Consider the following 15,033-nt stretch of genomic DNA (forward strand, 5'->3'; position numbering starts at 1 on the left):
ATGCAGCCCGCCCCTGCCGCTGGGGCCAGGGAATGAAACTCAGAAGCAAGAGAGCACAGGGTCCAAGACGGCACCCGTGGCAGCCCGGGCGGGAGGTAGGGGTGGGATTGGGCAGGCTGGGCCCACGGCGGTGGGCAGGCTGCCCCAGGCAGGTGTCTTGTACTCACTGGCTTGGTCTCTGGAAGGAAGAGACCAAAGAGGAGTCACCTCCCTCCTGGGTGTGAACTTTCAGTGTCCAGTGACACCCTATTAGCCAGTGTGGCCCACTGGTTCAGACAAGTGCATTCTGTCTCAGTCAAGGACAGGGAGAAGGGGTAGGGAGTCCTACCCAGGTACACTCTGCCTAGCCCTTTTCCCTTCCCCTCTCCCTTTGTCCGTGTAGGGGAGGAGGGGGACCTGCCTGGTGAATGAGTACAAGACTGGGGGTGGGGCGCAGAAATCTGTGGCCACACGGAACTTCACCCCTCTCCCAGTTTGGTGACTTGGTGGCTTTCCTTACTTAAAGCCGTCAGGGTCTTGACGGGGGGCAGATCTCTCAGAGGGCACCGCAGCTCCCCACAGCATGGTCCCCACACCCCGATCGTGGCCAGTGCATGGGGACCTCCCCCTTTCCTTGGAGCCTTGGTTTGTCCTCTGAGTCCTGAGACTCGCCCAGCTGTGCTCCCCCACCTGCTTGCCTCCTTCTACACCCTACATGGTGCTCTGAAGGGCTGGGGGCAGCTTGGGGGCGACCCTGGTTGGACATGGCCAGCCCCGAGTTCTGTAATTCCAACTGTCCTCATTCCTTATCCTTCTGATTGGCCTCCCAACCAGGTGTCTCCTTTCACCATTGAGCCCTCCAGCGGCCAGATTCACCCTCTGGGGGAGCTCAGCGTGAGCATCACCTTGGAGGCCCTGCGGGGCCAGTGTCTGCAGACTGTCCTGGTGCTGGAGGTGGTGAATGGGCCCTGGAGGTAAGGGGGGGGGAGCCCTGACAACACCCTGTCTGCTGATTCCCAGTGTAGTCACATATATTACGTGTAACTCAGTATGTATCTGTAGACATTTCAGAATACATGTTTAGTCTATAAAATTTGGATATTACAGAAGATACCCATTAAGGTAAAGAATGTGCATACCCCGTGGCCCAGCTTTAGCCCTTCTAGCTGAACCCCCAGGGGAACTGAGCAGGTGCAGTGGCAGCCGTGGGCTCCTAAGGGAATTCTCACAGCCGGACTGTGCACAATAGCAAAACCCTGGAAACAGTTTCATTCAACAGAACAGGCACAAATAGTTGTGGCTCTTTAAATGAGTGACTAACAGCCCTGTCCAGTTTGGCTCAGAGGTTAGTGTGTCGGCCTGCAGTCCAGAGAGACCCGGGTTCCGTTCCCGCTAAGGGCACGTACCTTGGTTGTAGTTTGTCCCCCGCCCTGGTTGGTTGTGCAGATGTCAGCCACTCGATGTGTCCCTTTCACGTTGATGTTTCTCTCTCTCTCTCTCTCTCTCTCTCTCCCTCCCTCCCTCCCTCCCTCCTACTCTATCTGAACAAAAAATGGAAAAATGTCCTCGGGTGAGGATTAAAAAAAAAGAGTGACTAACATTGTGATCTGGGAGGAACACACTGGAGGTTTCAAAGGTCGTTAGTGATGTTCTCTCCCTCCCTTCCAGAAAATTTCTGAAATCTATAAAAACGGAATCGTATGATGAGCATCCATGTCCCCATCACCTACATTTAAAATGATCAAATCACTGCAAATAGTGTGTCATCCACATCCTTGTCCACTTCTCCCCACCCTTCCCAAATTATTTCGAAGCATAATACTTGTTTTCTTAAGCTGGCTGGTGTAAATATTCTGTGATAAACTGAATAGTAGTGGTATGCAGGTGTTCTTTTCATTATTCTTTAAACTGAGTGATTTACTCTGTGTACATGGATATAACCAAGATAAGCAAAAAAAGGGAAGCCATTGGCCCATGTAACGGGGCAGCCAGGGCTGAAGGCAGGGGCTCCAGCCTTTCCCTCTGTCTGGTCTTCTGCTTCTGTCTCATCCCACCAGCCTTCCCGCTACCCCACCCCAGTCCCACCTCAGCCTTCAACTTCGCTTCTCTCTTTGTTGGCCTTTCTCTCCCCTGTTGGAAAGGGGCCCTTAGCCACTCTGCTCTGAGGAAAGGGGCCACTTAGAACTTCAGGCTCACACACTCCCAGCTTAACAACGCTGGTGAAAAATGACTCTGATTGGTTCTCTTTGGGTCACATGCCCACCTGTGACTGGGGGAGGGTCTGTCTCCAGAAGAAGCAGGTGGGAAAGCTTGCTGGATCCGTACTGCATGAATCTGACCATTTTCCTCACCCTTTCCATCTCTCAGTGCTTTTGCTTCTTCTTCAGGGAGATGGCCTTGGCCTTGGGCTTGCATTTCACTAATTCAGTCTTTGGTAGGTGCCCTTCTTTTGACAACCATGTTTTCAAATTTCAAGCATTTTTGTTCTTGGATCATTCATTTTTTAAAAAAATATGTTTTTAGAGGGAAAGGAAGGAGGAGAGAGAGAGAGAGAGACATTGATGTGAGAGAGATACATAGATCGGCTGCCTCCTGCACGCCCCCTACTGAGGATGGAGCCCGCAACCCGGGCGTGTGCCCTGACCAGGAATCAAACCCCGACCTGTCAGTCCACGGGACTACGCTCAGTCCACTGAGCCACACCGGCGGGCGGATCGTTCTGTTTTTGACAGTAATCTGTTATTATCTTATTGATGCAACAACCTTGCAGATGTCCCCAAGGAAACTGCGTTTTGTTTCCTCAGATTATGGTTTGGAGTCCTTCTCCTGCAGTTTGGTTTTAGTTCACGTCCAGCAGTCCTGGGCTGCCCACTACTGGTTCTGAACGGAAGAGGAGCTGGTGGTGCACATTTCCTCTGAGCGAGGGGGGAGGTGCAGAGAGCACGCCTCCCAAGGAGAGTGTGTGAGAGCCCCCAGAGAGCTCAGCTCCCCGAATTCCATAAGAGGAAGGGCCTTTGGGGGAAACCGCCCACAAGCAGCAGAAGAAACCCACACTGGCAGCGACACTCGTCCCATTCATTCATTCGTAAGTAGGATGAGGACGAGGACCTACCTGTGTGGCTGCTTTCCCTCCATGAGAGCGGAGAGGCCCAGTGACCTTCCCTGCCTCTCTCCAGCCCCACACCTTCTTCTGGGCGTTATCACTCCTGCTGCAGCCCAGTCTTCTGTGTGTCATGTGAACTCAGGGGTCGGCCCTGAACTGGCCTCACCGATCTCCCACAGTCCTGGAGTAAATCCCCCTGCCGTTCCCCACAGTCCTGCCCGCGATGCCTCGTTCCCTTTTAAGGAATCTGCTGGGGGCCTCCTCCAGCGGTCTTAAGGAGTGGGTCTGTTCTCTGTTTTATTAGTTCATCTGATCACGTCCTTCTTTTATTTTTTCTCATTGGAATAGCATTACATTTGTTTGTTTATTTAAAAAACTTTTTTTACATGGAGTGTGTGATATATCGTTTATATCTACAAAATCCTTGCTGGGAGTTTGACAAGAACTGTGTTAAGCCTATAGATCAGTTAGGGGAGAACAGACACCTTTACTATGCTGACTCGTCTCGTCCATGAATGGCTCCTGCATTTACTAAGTCTTCTCTGATTTCCTTTCGTGGGTGTTCTGTCGTTTTCAGCACGCGACTCCTGTGCGTGTTTTATGAGATTTATACCTATGTTTTTCCATTTGGAGAGAAATTTTTTTTTTTTTTTAAATCCTCACCCGAGGACATTTTTCCTTTTTTTTTTTTTTTTGGAGAGAAATTTTAAATGGTAATGTATTTTTTATTTCTGTTTCCACACATTCATTGTTCACATATGAAAGTGTGATGGATTTGTGTATGTTGATTGTTGTACCCTATAACTTTGCTGCCTCATTGGTTCTAGGAGTTTCTTGATAAATAGATTTCTTGGGGTTTTCTACATAGGCCATCATGTCATCAGCAAATAGGGCTAGTCTTATTTCTGTTTTCCTGATCAGAATGCCTTGTATTACCTTGTGTTCCAGCTACCTCCCTGTGTATGCCGAGGTACAGGAGCCCTACGTGTACCTTCGGAGCAGCCAGGTCGTGGTCAGCAACCTCTACCTGGGCGTGCCCGCGGAGGCGACCGTCACACTCATCAATGGCACGCTCCTGCCCACCCGGTTCCACTGGGGCAAGGTGCGTGAGCCCGTACTGTCGGCACCAGAGGCCCAAGTCGAGGAACATTGCCCCTGGGGTACCCCCAGAACAGATGCGCAGCCTCCCTCCGCAGCCTGTCCTTCGCCCCACCGTGCCCAGAAAAGCTGGGCCCTCAGAGGAGCAGCACATCTGGTCTGGCTTTTCCTTGGCCTGCCTTCAGGGGGTTCCAGTTCCCTGCCTGAGAAGGAGTCTCTGGTGCACACAGCTAGACCACCCGCCCGTGACCAGTCCACGCAGCTGTTGGGAGCCCAGATGAGGCAGTGTCCGTGGGGCTGGCCGGAGCCTGCTCTGTGTCCCGTGGGAGACAGGGCCACATTCCCGTGATGAGGCACTCCAGTCACCCTGGTCCTCCCAGGCAACCACTGACAGATGCGAGGCCCACCTGGGTGGGGAAGGAGAAGAGGCAGGCCCTGTGGCTTATCCCCACCAGTAAACAGCCCGCCAGCCTCCAGCAGGGCACGCAGCAGAGCTGAGCACTCTGCCAGGACCCTGGCCCGTCCTGGGAGTCCAGCACGTAACAACAGGCCCGTGCTTGTTCTGCCAGCTCCTGGGGCACCAAGCAAGCTTCTGCAGAGCCAGAGTCTCCCCCCGGCGTGGCACGCTGGGCCCCAGTGAGGAGTTCCAGCTCAGTCTGGAGTTGACCACCCATACCCAGGTGAGTAAGGATGGGAGGGGACTGAGGAACCAGGAAGGCACCCGCAACTGTCTGCGCCTGTGCCGGCAGGGAGGTCAGCCTCAGACCCCACTCCTGCTCTTTTGAGTGGGAAGAGACTTCTTGTATTTGGGCCTGGGGTCCGCATTCCTGTTAGGCCTGTTCTTTAGGGACACGAGGTCAGAGAGCCTGCAGCAGGCCTGAAGTGGATGTGCCCTGGAACCCATGCCTGGTATCTACCTTTGGCACCGACTTGGGCCCTCCCCAGGCCATTCTTTCCAGTTTCCCCAGAGATCCGGAGTGGAGCTGCTGCTCACACAGGCCTGTGCCGGGTGCTCCGGGGAGGCTGGCTGGCAGCCAGGTTCCTCCTAAGAGGGACCCAGCTTCTCCACGGGGTGGCCCATGGGAAAGCCATCAGGGTGGCCTGTATGAAGAAATGTCTTCCTTCAGAGACTTGCAGACCCCAGTCCCAGTCCCTCCCTGGCAGACACGGGGACATGGGCTTGCACAGCAGAGCCCGAGCTCTAGGGCCTGGCCTGGAGCAGACAGCACTCAGGGAGGCTTTGACTCCTACGGTAGCAGCTTCATCCGAATGAATGTGTGGCTTCTGTAAAGGTCCAACTTCCAGGGTCTGCTTTCATGTGGGCGTGTCCAGATGCTGGAGCAGCCGCTGGAGCCCTGAGGAGGGGCCTCCAGGCTCGCGGAGGGGCTGGGGCCTCCCACAGAGATGGGCCTGGACAGACCTGAGGCCCAGCCCTGGGACTGACAGCTGCCCTGCCCTGCTGGGCTTTCCCACAGGAAGAGCTGACCGACCTGGCCCTCCCTTGCACCGTGTCAGGCATGAAGGAACCACTGATTCTGGGCATCTCTGGGAAACCCCAGGGACTGCAAGTGGGCATCACCGTCTCTACAGAGGGCTCTGATGGAAGGTGAGCCCAGGGCTGGGGCCAGGGCCTGAGTGCTGGGGCGACCATGCGAAGGGCCAGCATTGCCCCGCGGTACCAGCCTCCTGCCAGCTGACTTCTACAGCCAGGAAGGGGCCCCTTTCTACCCTGTGGGGACAGGTCCCTCCGCCCCATCCTGCCCTCTCTGCCCTCTTCCCCCCACACAGTTGGAGGCACGGTGTGCAGGCAGGCAGGAGACGGCGGGACGGACTGTGGGTCTGGGGCTCTCCCGCCTGAGGCCCAAAACCTGGGAGATGAGCCAGTCTGCCCCGGGCCAGGGACAATTGGTGAAGTGTGAGGCTCCTTGGCATCCGAGGCTGGCAAGAAGGGTACATCTGTGGGGCGAAGCCTGGTTTCTAGACAGCTCTCACACCCCCAGGCACTGGGCGGGGCCAAGGCTGGCATGTAACCCGGTGCCTGTGGGCATGGGCAGTGTTCCCGGCACAGAGCAGTGGCCGGGCCACGAGGAGGAGCTCCGCCTAGACTTCGGCTCAGCAGTGCCACTGAGGACCCGCGTGAATCGCCAGCTCACCCTGACCAACTACTCCCCGATACAGACCTCTTTTGCCCTCAAGTTCGAGTACTTCGGGAGCCCTCCAGACAGCCTGAACCCCAAAACCAGCATGTGAGTCTGGCTTCTCTCAGAGGCGGTCCCCGGGAACATGCGGCCCGGCGGGCTTTGCCGATGGGTGTCCACGGCGTAGGTGGCCAGAGGCTGGTGGGTGTGCGGCGTGGGAGGACGTGTTTCCACAGGTAGCCACGGGGAAACACAGAGAGGAAACGGTTCCTGCTGCCCTAGGGGGCCTGTGGGAGAGGCTGGGATTGCGGCCCCTTCTTCTCAGCCTGGCCTGCTGAGGTGGGGGCTTCTCCTTCGGGCCTGGAGGCGGAGGGAACTGTGCGGGCAGAGATGTGGGAGGGAGGCCTTCTGCACGGCTGTAGCTTGAAGCCAGCCGGGGAAAGTGCTCACGCCGCAGTGATGGGCAGGTCACCAGCACGCCACTGCCAACACCTCACTGCCGAATCATCTGAGTCAGGGAGCCCAACTTCATCTTTTTTGTTTTTTTATCCTCACCCAAAAACATTTTTGCATTTATCTTCAGATAGAGTGGGAGGAGAGAGGGAGGAAGAGAGAGAGAGAAACATCCATGTGAGAGAGACACATCAACTGGTCGCCACCCACACGACCCCAACCGGGGCCGGGGACAAATTGCAACTCAGGTGCATGCCCTTAGTGGGAACCGAACTCGGTCTCTCTGGTCCACGGGCCAACACTCTATCCGCTGAGCCAAACTGGCCAGGGCAAGGGGAGCCCAACTTTAAAACTACTGCCAGAGGTAGTGGGGAACCACTAGCAGTTTCTAAGACATTGACTCCTACTCCAGAAACTTGGTGTGCACTGGATGCTGGATAGACTGGAAATGGGGGCCTGTTGCAGAAAGCTGGGCAAGAGCAGGAAGTCTGGGCTGGGTTCGCATCCAGGGTTCACCAAGGCACAGAAACTGGGGCTACGGGTCCCTCCTCCAGAGTCCTATTGAGTTTCTTGGGAGGCAACCCCTGGGGCTGGTGGGTGGCTTCGTGGGATAGGGGTATAGCAGGAGCAAAGACCAGAAGGAGGTGAGGAGACCTACCCAGCTCTCCCCTGGGAGGAGTGGGCACCTGGCAGGATGCTGGTGCCAGGGACGGTGGCTCACGTCTGAGAAGAGATTGGGATGGTGTGATGCTATTTCTGTGTCCCATCTGGTAAAGGCCTGACGTGTCTCCCGCCCTGCTGAAGACGGCTCGGAATCTCCAGCAGTTGGCCAAGCGAGAGCAGCAGGGTAAGAGCCGCAGGGCAGGCGCTGAGCCCAGGCCTGGCCAGGGTGGAATTTTCCATGGCTTCTTGAGGGTGTGGACCCCCACCATCTCATTGTCTTTTCTAGCAAGGTCCCTGAGATGGTCGTGGCTCCCACTGACAACACCCCCTGAATCAGGCCATCTCTTTGTAAGGGCATAAGGCTCATGCATAGGACCTCGATTTGATTTGGGGTGGTAGTGGCTCAGAAGGGAGGCTCCCACTGGGGCAGGCCCCTGGACTCTGGGATCCCAGCAGGAGGATGTGTTGGACTGGGCCAAGGAGCGGCTGCAGGGTGACTTGCCTGGTATGGTGTTTTGCTAACATCGGAGAGGTTGGACCTCATTCCTCCTTGTCCTGGAGTCCTGAACCCTCTTTTCTGGTTCTCCCTAGACTTTATGGAAAGCATGTTGTCTCACGGGAAAGGAGCTGCCTTCTTCCCCCATGTCTCCCAGGGCATGCTGGGGGCCCGTCAGCAGCTCCACATCGACATCACAGGCTGCGCGAACATGTGGGGCGAGTACTGGGACAACCTCGTCTGCACGGTAAGGGCTTGCGGGCGGGTCATGGCCTGCAGGCGGGACGGGGAACCTGACCTGGCCCTCGCCTGCAGGCTCTCTCTTCTCCGACACCTGGCCCTTAGACATAAATCTCACCAAGAAAACAGACTCGAGTGGGGGATGGGCTCTTGTACCTGCAGCAAACACTGGGATGTAGGCAGGAGGCATCCTGTGAGCCGTGGAGCCTCCCACTCCTTTCCCCAGGAGGTCCCACGAGGCTGGGATCACACTGAGGAGGGCAGAGGAATCAGACAGGCTGCCCACCCGGGCCAGGACCTGAGACCTGGAGAGAGGAGTAAGTGTGGAGGGACAGCAACTCCCCCCAAGAGCCAAATTCTCGCCTAGCCCCCGTGCATTCCTTCCTTCTCCCATCAGTTCATTCACTGACTCACCCATTCAGCATGAAATTGAACACCTGCTGTGTATAGGTTCCCCTGTGGCCCACTGGCTGTGGAGGGTACCAGGATGAATAAGGTAGAGGCACCACGGACAGGGGGCTCCCTGGTTTCATACGCAGGGACGAAACGTGCACACTGTCCTACACTTTTCAGTTACAGCTTAGAAGATTTTCATGAACTATTCAGCATATTGGACAGGTTAATTCTAGTGGACATTTGCTTTATATTGTTTGTATTATGTATGACAAAAGGATTGATCACCTTAATATACAAAGAGTTCTTAACTAACAATGAGGGGGACAAAGCAGCCCAGGTGGGCGAAGGGGTTTTGAATGGGCAGTTTCCTATGAAAATATGTCACCGTCACGGGCAATTAAAGTCACTCTGAAATCCTGGCTTTGGTAAGCGGCAGGAGGTTTCCAAGCTGGCGGTGGAGGCGCAGGGGAAGGGTGCTCTCGCTGTGGTGTGGGGTGGGAAATGGTGTCCTCCTTTGCGGGCACTTTGCCACGTCCTGCGTACACACATTTAAAGTTTCCCCAAGGAAAGAAGTGGCTGGGTGGAGAAATAACTTCGTACCGGGTTTCCTTTTCTTCTCAGCAGTGTTTATAATGGGAGGAGGGGAAGGAAACCTAAGCAGCCACGTCTGTTGGTAGATTTGAGTAAAATACGAGCTGCGTGCATTTGATGGCATTCCACGCCGCCTATTCAGTATGCCGAAAACCTTCGTTAGTAAAGCCGCATGTTGTGAAGAGAAAGGAGACCAAACAGGCCGTGCCCGGTGTGCTCCTTGTTGATAGCTTCGTTCTGTGTACACAGGACAAGTCTAGTCACTTGTCCACAAAAATGTTGACAGTGAGTCTTGCTGGGAGTGTAGGATTGTGGGTGATTATCACATTCTGTGTTTTAAATTAAATAAAAATATTTTAAGCTCGGCTGGCGTGACTCAGTGGTTGAGCATCGACCCACGCACCAAGAGGTTGCCGGTTCGATTCCCAGTCAGGGCACATGCCCAGGATGTGGGCCCGATCCCCAGTGGGGTGCAGGCAGGAGACAGCCAATCAGTGTTCTCTCTCATCAACGTTTCTCTCTCTCTCTCCCTCTCCCTTTGTTTCTCTAAAAAAAATCTAAAACTTTTGTTAGCAGGGAGAAATAATAAAGTTCTTTCCATTTAAAAGATACAGAGATTTGGTGAAAGGGGCCATAAGAGGTGAAGCTGGTCAGGAAGGCTGGGAGATCTGTGGGGTCTGGGGCGTGGGACAGCAGAGACAGAGTGGGGGGCAGGGAAGCCGGGCTGGGAGGCCAGGCAGCCCAGGCCTTCGGCTTGTCTGGGGTGAGCATCCAACCGTGAAAAGTGAGTTGGGGCCCAGCTGGGAGCCAGCTGTGGAGACCCTGGGCTGGCTGGAGAAGGAAAGGCCTTGCTCTGCAGGGAATGGGGAGCCAGGGAAGGTGGTGGCAGCTGGTGACAAGTGACAGAGGAGGGGTGTGTGCTTTCAGGTGGGAGACCTGCCGCCCTCGGTCATCCGGGTGCACATGGCAGTGGTGGGCTGCCCCATCAGCTCTCTGAGGACCAACTACACCACTGACTGGTTCCAGAAGGAGCCTATTGTCAGGTGCCCTACTCCCCGCCTCCTTCTCCGCCCCGTGAAACCTTCTAGCCTCCAGCCTGGGCTGCTCTCTTCTTGCTCTTCAACGAGCCTGGGGCCACTTGGTCCCACCCAGGAAGAAAGCCCCAGGACAGGGTTGCCCTGGAGGGGAGAGGCCTCGGGGGACATGGCTGTTATCTGCACATCTCAGACAGCTTTTGGGGACAGACCCTCATACCTACTAAAGTGGGATCTGTTGTAGGGAGGCGGAGGGGAGTTACTGGGGCAGTGGGAGCCCTGGGTCACAGTTCAGGCCTTGCAGGGGGAAGGCCCCCAGCCCCAGTCTTGGTGAGTTCAGGATGAAGACAGGCCACTGTGGGCCCCTCCCTGCCTGAGCCCTAACTGCAGCCCTGCTGTGTGCTGGCTGTGCTGAGCCTGGTCTCCTGCCTCTAGGTTTAGCACCCAGGTCTCTGGAGGAGATACAGTCACCCGCCTCCTTCGCCTGAATAACTCCAGCCCCTGTGGTGAGACGCTCACGAGATAGATTGGGGTTCCTGCTACAGGTGGTGCTGTATGGTGGGCGAGGCTGGGAAGGGAGATGGGGCTGGGAGAAGCTGATGGCCCATGACCAGGACCCAGGAATCCAGGTTACTGTGGTTACTGAGGGAGTTCCCCAAGGGCCAAGGTGGGGAATGGCCACCCCATTCAGGGGGTGTCGTAGAGAACCACTTATATCCTTGAGGACAGGACTTGGCCTTGTCCAACCCCAGGTCTCCCAGTGTCCATGGGACCACAGCTGCCCTGCTCTTGTCCTTGCACAAGGTCAGACACTGGCAGGGGACACCTTGGCTCATCCTGTAGCCCGTGGTACCTGAGCTACCTGCCAGGTTCTGTGCAAGGAGATGGGGATACAGAGGGACTAGGACAGCTAGGCTTCTGCTGAGTGGCATCTGTCCTTTTTTTTTTTAATCCTCACCCGAGGACATTTTTCCTTTTTTTGTTCAGATAGAGTGGGAAGGAGAGAGAGAGAGAGAGAGACATCGATGTGAAGGGACACATCGAGTGGCTGCCACCCGCATGACCCAACCCGGGCTGGGGACAAACTGCAACTGAGGTACGCGCCCTTAGAGGGAACCGAACCTGGGTCTCTCCGGACCACAGGCCGACGCTCCAACCGCTGAGCCAAACCGGCCAGGGCTGGCATCTGTTCTTGATGGGCAGGACAGATGTGACGGTGGGCTGCCAGCACATTGAGTGCATTGAGTGTGACTGCAGGGGAAGGCCGGCACGCTGGGGACTGTCCAGGCTCCCCTGTGGACAGCCATTCAGGCCATCCCGGAGGAAGGGCGAGCCACCTGGGCCTGGGGAGTGGGGGAGGGGCGTGCGGGGATGCAGAGCATCAGGGCCGCAGGAAGAGCTACACCCAGTGCAGAGCCAGGCAGCTTCCCGACCACGATTTCAGGCATCTCATTGCTGGGCTACCTCAGATGGCAGGTGGACTGGAGTGGAGTCTCTGGGGGAGGGGCACGGCACCATGGGTGGTTCTCCAGCTCCTCCGGTGATTGTCAGGTGCTTGCGCTGGGAGAGAACAGCCTCTCCGCGCCCCTTGCTTTCTGTCTTCTGATCTGCACAGTTGGAAAGGGTACACGTATTGAAGTAAACTGCTCTGACCACATCTTGATCAAGGTCTCCTGGCACTTCCAGTAGTTGTATTTGTAATGTTTTTAGCTGCTCTATCGTTAGATGCATTTGAGAACCAAATCTTCACAAACGATGCCTTTATCACCCCCCTTAAGGTTCCTCGTCACCCCTTTCAGTGCTTAAACCCCATCTTGCCCTGCGGTAACCGCTACGCCTGGTCGCCTTGGGCATCGGCCAGGTATCTCTCTGCCCGTCCCTCTGTCCTCACCCTTGTGACTGTGATGTGTGTTTCTTTGTAAACAACAGAGGGCTGAGATTTCTCAAAACCAATCTGACATTCTATATCTTTTATTTTTTTAGTTTTTCTCTATCTTTTAAGAGGAAAAGTCATTCAGTCTACATATCCCTTCCTATTTTATGACTTATTTTACTTTATTTTTCTACTTTCTTCATTTTGCTTCTTGTGACTTTATTCTGTTTTCTCTTGGTTTCCTTGGGAATTTCTCTTCTACGTTCCTTTCCTTCAGTGGTCCCTTCCCTTCCTTGGGGTGTCACAGGTGCACAGTTCTCTGTCTTTACTTGAAAGTGAGATTGCCCCTGAACTTCGGGGTGTGGAGGTCACTGTTGGCCTTGCTGAGTGAGCTGGTGGGTGTAAGAGGCAAGAGCCAGGTCATAACCCTAAGTCTCACAAGATCGGGGCCTCAGGCCTGTGATCACCAGGTATTCCCAGGGCCCAACCAGTGAGCAGATGTTACCTGGGGCGTGGGTGAGAACTGAGGAGGGGGAGCGATGCTGGGCAAGGCGTCCTGTGAGCTGGCGGTGAAGGGGAGAGCTGGCAGTGCTGGAAAGGTCACCTGGCAGAGGGATGCTTGTTCAAGGTGAGGGGACCTGCGCTGTGAGGGAGCAGTTAGGAGACGGGGAGGCTGGCCATGGCTGGCTGTACAGGGGGCGGGACAGGATTGACGGCCAGAGGGGAAGGGGGATGGGATCAGTACAGACCCATGTGGGGGCCTGGGACAGGACTTCGGGGGCTTCCTGATTTGGGGGCTTCTGGGAGGTGAGGTGGGGCCACCCGCTAAGTGTCAGGGGAGCAGTGCGGATGTAAGAGGAGGGCAGGGAAGATGTGGCGGTCATGGTGCAGGTTGGCAGGGAAAACTGGGGGGGCCACAGAGTGCTGGGCAGAGTAGGGACACAGTTTAGATTAGGGACAGATTTATGGGGGTGGCAAGTTGTTTGAACTATGGGAGACTTTCTCCAATGGGGCCCAGAGGGTCAGTTCAGTTCATCCAGGACTAGGTTTTGTCAGGCAGGTAGAAGGATGGGTGCAAAGGAGGTTTGAGAATCCTGGCAAGACGGAGTTGGCATGGCAGTCCTCAAAGACTAGCCTGGCTGGGGAAGGATGAAGTATGGATGGAGGCTGATGGAGGAGGAGAGAAGGTAGGAGAGACAGGAGTTGGAAGGCCCAGGGAGTCAGCCATTAGTCTAGGAGAGGAGGCTGTGGGGAGGGCACGGGGTGTCTGGGCTCATGCATCTGGACACGAAGACCTGGTCCTGTGACCTGGAGGGCAGGGCTGATAGAGCCGGAGGGTATAAGCCTGTGGATTTTTAAAAAATGGGAATTGGCCCTGGCCAGTTTGGCATAGCAGTTAGAACATCGGCCCATGGACCAGAGAGTCCCGGGTTCGGTTCCCACTAAGGGCATGTACCTCAGTTGCAGTTTGTCCCCAGCCCCGATTGGGGTCGTGTGGGTGACAACCACACAGTGTGTCTCTCTCACATTGATGTTTCTCTCTCTCTCTTCCTCCCTCTCTCTCTCCCACTCTATCTGAAGATAAATGCAAAAAAAAAAAAATGTCCTCAGGTGAGGATAAAAAATATATATATATGTATGTATGTATATATATAAAAATGGGAATTGCCCGGAAGTTGCATTTGTCAAGGAAGCGAGGCCTCCCTCCACACTGAATATAGCATAATGAGCAGCCTCTGAGGGGCTGCAGGAGGTGGGGGCACGGGGAAGATCTGTCTGCTTCTTCCTTCTTCCTCACCCCTCTGCCCCGCATCTGCCCCAGACATCCGCCTGGACTGGGAGACCTATGCTCCAGAGGAAAAGGAGGACCGGCTGCTGGAGCTCCTGGTGTTTTACGGGCCCCCTTTCCCACTGCGGAACCAGGACGGAAGCGAACTCCTGTGTCCCGAGACCCCAGAGAGCAGCAGCTCCTTGTCGTCCCCAAGTCTCTCTAAGGAGTTGTCCAGCCACGAAGCTGCCCATTCTGTGAGCAAAGTTGGGGGAGGGGTCGTGCGCTGATTGCCCAGGTGTGGCTAGTGGGCTGTGAGCCTCAGTGACGTCTCGATGACAGGCCGAGAGCAGATCCAGTGCGAATGACAGGGCCACACAGGTCATCTCAGTTGTCCTGCAGGGGCACGAGGGAGTGCCCTCCGACCACCTGTACCGCATCAGCCCCAAGCAGGTGGTAAGTTGGGGCTCGGCCGGGAGCTGCCTGGGAAAAGTCTCCCCTGGCCAGCTGGGCACCAAGCAGTGCTGTCTGTGTGCCTGTGCCAGGTGGTCCCTGCAGGGGGCAGCAGCACCATCTCCATCTCCTTCACACCCATGGTCCTCGACCCCTTCATCCTGCACAAGGTGGAGTGTGTAGGCTACGCCCTGGGCTTCATGAGCTTGGATAATGAGGTGAGCCCTCCTGGCCTCTCTCCGGGGTAGCACACTGCCTGCTCAGCCAGTGACAGCCAGTGACCAGGCTTGGGCTCCGTAGGTGGAAAGGGAGCTTCCAGGGAGGAGGCGGCGTCTGCAGGACTTTGCCGTGGGACCCCTGAGGCTGGACCTGCACAGCTACGTGAGGCCTGCACAGTGAGTGATCTGGGCCTCCCTGCGTTCCCCGAGGGGAGCGCCCTTCCCCAGCATTGGTGGGGACCAGACAGATCTGGGAGCAAACGATGGGAATGGTGGGAAGGAGCAGCCAGTTGGCCTGGCAGAGCGGGGCAACCAGGAGGCCCCAGAGCCCAGCCTGGCCCTGTGATGCGTTGCTGGCAGGCTGAGTGTGGAGCTGGACTACGGCGATGGCATGGTATTCCGGCAGCAGGCCAGCGACCTCATCCCTGAGCAGCCCTGTTCTGGGGTGAGTATGCTGCCCCTCGGCTCTGCCAATTTATCTAACCCTCAAATGCCCCTTTAGGCCCTTCTGAGGCACCGGTCCTATAGCC

At 55.9% G+C, this 15,033-nt stretch overlaps 1 protein-coding gene across 1 annotated transcript in view; it reads left to right on the forward strand.

Annotated features, from left to right (window-relative positions):
* Positions 1–15,033, forward strand: part of DLEC1 (DLEC1 cilia and flagella associated protein) — a 54,749-nt gene that overhangs the window by 34,615 nt on the left and 5,101 nt on the right. The window contains exons 19-32 of the mRNA XM_036266597.1: positions 814–953; positions 4,031–4,184; positions 4,750–4,860; positions 5,656–5,786; positions 6,235–6,426; positions 7,548–7,618; positions 8,026–8,177; positions 10,085–10,200; positions 10,627–10,697; positions 13,887–14,089; positions 14,175–14,288; positions 14,378–14,503; positions 14,586–14,680; positions 14,864–14,948. Coding sequence (XP_036122490.1) covers positions 814–953; positions 4,031–4,184; positions 4,750–4,860; positions 5,656–5,786; positions 6,235–6,426; positions 7,548–7,618; positions 8,026–8,177; positions 10,085–10,200; positions 10,627–10,697; positions 13,887–14,089; positions 14,175–14,288; positions 14,378–14,503; positions 14,586–14,680; positions 14,864–14,948 — 1,761 coding nt within the window. The remainder of the gene's footprint in view (positions 1–813; positions 954–4,030; positions 4,185–4,749; positions 4,861–5,655; positions 5,787–6,234; positions 6,427–7,547; positions 7,619–8,025; positions 8,178–10,084; positions 10,201–10,626; positions 10,698–13,886; positions 14,090–14,174; positions 14,289–14,377; positions 14,504–14,585; positions 14,681–14,863; positions 14,949–15,033) is intronic.

This window comes from Molossus molossus, unplaced genomic scaffold, assembly GCF_014108415.1.
Source record: "Molossus molossus isolate mMolMol1 unplaced genomic scaffold, mMolMol1.p scaffold_m16_p_18, whole genome shotgun sequence".
In the NCBI taxonomy this organism is placed as follows: Eukaryota; Metazoa; Chordata; class Mammalia; order Chiroptera; family Molossidae; genus Molossus; species Molossus molossus.